This window comes from Balaenoptera musculus, chromosome 10 (assembly GCF_009873245.2).
Source record: "Balaenoptera musculus isolate JJ_BM4_2016_0621 chromosome 10, mBalMus1.pri.v3, whole genome shotgun sequence".
In the NCBI taxonomy this organism is placed as follows: domain Eukaryota; kingdom Metazoa; phylum Chordata; class Mammalia; order Artiodactyla; family Balaenopteridae; genus Balaenoptera; species Balaenoptera musculus.
Window position 1 is genome coordinate 38,687,743 of NC_045794.1, and position 5,114 is coordinate 38,692,856.

The 5,114-nt window shown below is 53.5% G+C and overlaps 1 protein-coding gene across 1 annotated transcript; it reads left to right on the forward strand.

Annotated features, from left to right (window-relative positions):
• Window positions 1–1,358: 1,358 nt before the first annotated feature.
• Window positions 1,359–3,575, forward strand: CCDC184 (coiled-coil domain containing 184). Its single transcript, XM_036866450.1, has one exon. The coding sequence runs from the start codon at window positions 1,776–1,778 to the stop codon at window positions 2,361–2,363; it is 588 nt and encodes a 195-aa protein (XP_036722345.1). The 5' UTR covers window positions 1,359–1,775; the 3' UTR covers window positions 2,364–3,575.
• The last annotated feature ends 1,539 nt before the right edge of the window (window positions 3,576–5,114 follow it).

Below are 5,114 nucleotides of genomic sequence, written 5' to 3' on the forward strand. Positions count from 1 at the left end.
GAACACTTGGCTTCTCCAATTTACTAAGGTCATTATTAGTTAATATGCTGCTGCCCAGGTATTGTTTGCTTTGCAATCTGAAGTCATCTGTAAATGTATTAAATTCAATTTTTCTTCCTCCTCCTCCTTTCCCTTTCCCAGGAGTCCTCCTGACTCCGCTCCTCAAAAAGGGAAAGGCATTGTCACAAAGGTTGAGACACTCAGTGTATGTCTGTACCTGGGTGGTGGGCCTGCTGAGGGGGAATTACCCTTACATAATCCCTCCTCCCCATCCCTTCCACACATTGTCGACAGTTCGCCCTTTCAACTGTGAGCTGATGCAGTGTTATTCAGAGTTAGAAATAATATTACCCAATATTACCCAGTCCAATCCCCTAACAGATCAGGAAAATGATTTATTCAGGGTCTCTGAACTAATAAATGGAAGAAACAAAACTGAATTCAGGTCTCCTAAAATCCACTACCTGTGAGCTGGAGAGTAATGGATGAGGGAATGGGACCCAGTGGTTCTTGTTAAATTATTCATTCAACAAACGTACTGAGCATTTACTTACTACGCGCCAGGTTCTATTTTAGGTGCTGGGGATTCCGTGCTGGAGGACACGGAGGAGACAAAAATCTCTGTTCTTACGGAGCTTTCTTTCTCAAAACTGAAGCGCTTTGCCTCACCGTGCTGGGTCTCATATGGGAGGGAATCCCATCTTTTCTCGGCTCCTGTACTACCTTACCTACAACGAGGGCTGATTTACTGCAGAAGCAGAAGGGAGTGGCGGAAACCTCCGTAGTGCCCTCCCGCGCCTCTGCACCTCTAAGGCCGGGCGGGGCCGGCTCCAGGGCGCCACCGCGCCCCAGCTCTAGTCTGGGTAATAGGGTCGGCCTCGCTACCCGCTCTGCTTCCCTGCTGGAGGACAGAGAAGCAGGACCGGCTCTAACGTCATCCTCAGAGAAAGGATTTCGGGCGGGTGAAAATCCTTCCAAGGCAGTCGCGCTCAGTGTCTACCACCCAGGCTAGGGGAGGGACGATGTCTCCCCGACCTGGGGATTTATGCAGCAAACTGCTCTCTCATGCTTCCCTATTAAACATTGCAGCCACACGCTCTTTCAGCTGAGGCCACTGCAGCGTCCCCTCCCCTCCCGCTTCGCCCGCTAGCTCAGACTCCAGAGCCCCACTGCAGCTTCCCAACCATCCTCCCTTTTCTTCTCCACTTCCTGGTTGCCATGGAGACACACGTCTTTTAAGGGCCGTGCGTCGCCTTGGAAACAGAGGAGCATCCGCGGCTCGGCTGGGAGACCCGCCCTTGTCACTTCCAACCACACTCGCTAGCGCTGCCCGTTAATGGCCGAGGGGAGTCCCGAGCTCGACCCGCTACTGGCCTCTGCCTCGACCTGAGCGCCTGTGCGAGCGCTTCTGTGACCCAGGGAACCCGCAGGCACTTGCCGCTCTTGGCGCCCAGAGGGCGGAGCTGACACGGGTGCAATTCAGGAGGCTAGGTAGGGCAGGGCGCTTTCGCCCCGTGGCGAGCCGGAGAGACGCCGGCCCTGCGACTGTAGCGCGATCCTCGTCCCGCAGGCTCTTCCCGGCCTCCCGATCCTGCCCGCACCCTCCGCCCGAGACTCACCTCCTGACGTCGGCTCCCCGCCCCTCTCGGGAGCCTCCTCTTACCTCCGCTCCTCCCAGCCCCTCCGGGCACCTCTCCCCCTCCCCGTACCTTCCCCCCACCTCGAGGCCGGGCTGGACCGGACCCGGAGCCGCCACCGCCCGCTTCTGCCATTCAATGGAGGACGGTCTGCTGGAGATCATGACGAAGGACGGCGGCGACATGCCGGCACCTCTGGAGGTGTCCACGGTGCCGGCCGTGGGGGACGTGATCTCCGGGGAGTACAACGGCGGCATGAAGGAGCTGATGGAGCACCTCAAGGCCCAGCTGCAGGCCCTGTTTGAGGACGTGAGGGCCATGCGTGGGGCCCTGGACGAGCAGGCCTCGCACATCCAGGTGCTCTCGGACGACGTGTGCGCCAACCAGCGGGCCATCGTCTCCATGTGCCGGATTATGACCACCGCGCCCCGCCAGGGTGGCCTGGGCGTGGTCGGCGGCAAGGGGAGCTTCCCGGGCGCCCCCCAAGAGCCGGAGACCCCTTCGCTTGGGATCGGGGACAGCGGTTTGCTGGGTCGCGATCCTGAGGACGAGGAGGACGACGATTCAGAAGAGAAGGAGATTCCCAGCTCCGCCACACCCACTAGTCACTGTGAGCGCCCCGAGAGCCCCTGTGCTGGCCTCCTTGTGGGCGACAGGCCACTTGTGGAGCCCCTCGATCTGCCCGACATTACCCTGCTGCAGCTGGAGGGAGAGGCCTCTCTGTGAGGGGACTCTGAGGGGGCACTACTTTCCCGGGCTGGCTTTGGGTTTCCGAGCGCATGACGCGAGAGGACTGAACCGCGCGGTGCAGCATGCTTCACTCCGACCGCTATTCTTGCGGGTCAGGCGGAAGAGACTCCCTCGAGGAAGCATTTATAGGGTGAAGGACTTTGGGAGCATCAAGAGTTCTTTCTGCCTGACCAAGCGAGACTAGCAAACTGCGGAAAGGTGAGGTTGTGGGAGAGGAAGCGCCCATCTCTGGACCCCCATCCAATCCCCTACCCTGCCCTTTCCCCCTCTCCAGCCAACAGGAGAACCCCTGAATTGTGTAAATAAAATTCTGCTTTTTCTATTCTGAAAAAGGACTTATCTAGGACTCTGGCAAATAATCTCTAACAATTTACCTAGAAATTAAGGAGTTGGGGGTATTCTGTTCTGGCTAACAGAAAATTTACCCTTCTGATGAAATCCAAGTTATTCAGCGTTCTGCAGAAGCCTCTCCCCCTCACAGATCTCTGCGGCTGCTGATTGGTAAAAGAAGCTTGAGGAGGGAACTGCAGCCCTAGGAGTCTGGGTGAATGGGGTTCCAAGGGCCTCTGGGCTGGGAGGAGCTGGCTATCAATGTGCATGAAGACATAATAGCTCAGCCTCTAGGATTTTGCATGCAGAGTGGATCCTGCCTTGTCACTGACTTCATCTGGGATTGTTTTATCCACTCACTGAGGCTTAGAGAACAAAGAGCCCAGTTCACAGGCAGAGACTTGGGGATGCTCAGCAACAGCCCAGACTTAGGGGACACTGAGGGACTCTTGGGGGCCGCAGCCAAAAACTGTCTCTCTCCTGGCTATACCTGCTTAACTTCAGTTTTCTTTTCCTGTCAACACTTCCCTGCCCGCTGCCTCTTGGTGCTGCCTCCATAATGTCTTGTGTGCGTTATGTGTGCTGACCTGTGTAGTAGTGTGTGAGCCCTGAGGGGCAGGGCTTGTGGCTCTGGTGTTAGGTTCAGGGAGCTTCAGACCCTTCTGTGAGGCCCAGGCTCTCACGGCGCTTTCCCCTCTCCTCTCCTCTTTCACCCCCACAACCAGGGCATGGAGCATGTGGCTGCCCTGAGGCTCCTTCCTCAAGTGGTGACTTTATGTGCCCTTTCTCCTCCTCCGTGTATCCCTTCTCAGTGCTTTCCTTGGTGTTAACCTTAATAAAGAGGCGTCATCTCCCCTCCTTGCTGACTGGTACTAGGGCGATGTCAGGGTGGGGCTTCTGGACCCACTGCATGGACACAGGCTTAGCGGCAACTACAGGGACCATGCCTTTCCTCCTCTCTTCTTGCCTCTGGTTCCAAGGAGTTGACTGTCCCTGCCCTGATTGGGACATGCATTGCCAACTCTACCTGCTGTCATTTCCGACCTGGACCTTCACCTCAAGCTGGAGAGGGTACGTGTTGAGACTCCCAAACTAACAAGGGTTTTTAGTAGCTAGAAATCCAGATGTGCAGGAGACTTATTTTCAGTGAAGCACCTGGCTCCTGGGAGATGATTTCCAAATCTGAGTCCTGGAATGGTAGGCATGACACTTGTTCCATGGGAGGGTTAGGGAAGGGGTATTGTTCAGGAGGGATTGCCCGGAATCTCTGGCAGTAGAGTGACATATCACAAAGGAAACCACAAAAACTGCCTCAGGCCTCTTGTGGAGAATGCTCCCCCGGGAGCTTAGATTGACATCAGCTCTAGTCTGCTCCCTTGGGCACTGGAGATTTTCCAGGCTGCTCCAAACAAAATCTGGGAGAAGAATGAGCTGGGGTTCTGTGTGTGTGTGTGCACTTGCACCTGCATATCTGCATATGTATGTATGTGTGTTATGTATTTGTGTGTGTTCTTGCTGCTGGTTGTTGCAGAGAGATGGAAAGAGCACTGGCATTGAATCTCAGTTCCAACAGTAAATGAGTGTTTGAGACTTGCTTCCTTGCTTGAGGCTTAGTTTCTGCCTGTGTAAAATGGGGACAAAAATTGTTGAGGAGAAAAATATCTAAGATCCTTGGGAAGTCTTGTGCAAATGTTAGTTTTTTCTTATAGTTCTCTTGGGATAGGGGGTGATGGTGGTGACTGGCTCCTCTGGGAAAATACAATTACTTAGGGAAGGTTCTAGAAGCTCCTGTTTAGTATAATCCTTCCCTACCTAAAACTCTTATCATTCAAGATAGTCAAGGGGATGATGAGATTCCCAAGCTGACATGGACTTTCTTCATAAATGTCATGTAGTTATGGGTCAAAAAGGACTTAAAGCCAGCTCTGTACACATAGGATGACCAGAGGAAGCTTTGAGTTGTGCAGTGGTTGGGGAATATGTGCCAGGGCCCTAGAGAGGGCAGCTAAAGTATATTAGTGGGGAAGTGTCCCTGAGGGCTGGAAGATAGTTTCCTGTTACAGTTCCAGCATTCTGCACCAATAACAACAATGATAGCTATCATTTATTGAGCACTTACTGTGTGCCAGACACTGTGCCCAATTTTATCTCCCAACAACCTTATGAAGCAGGCACTATTATTATTTTCACTTAACAGTTCCAAAAACAGTCTCCAAGACTTGGTCAAGGTCATACAGCTAGTACTTGGCAGAACCAGGACTTAATCCAGATCTTCTGACTTAAAGAACCCTAGATGGGAACCACTCCGCTAATTGCTCTATTATTTCTTCTTCAGAGAAGGAAATCCCTTACTTCCCCAATCAAGAGTCTAAGAGTCCTGAACAGGAAGAAATGTTA

What these genes read in the sequence shown, in the direction of transcription:
- CCDC184 (XM_036866450.1), top strand. Translation starts at nt 1,776, where the DNA reads ATGGAGGACGGTCTGCTGGAGATCATGACGAAGGACGGCGGCGACATG.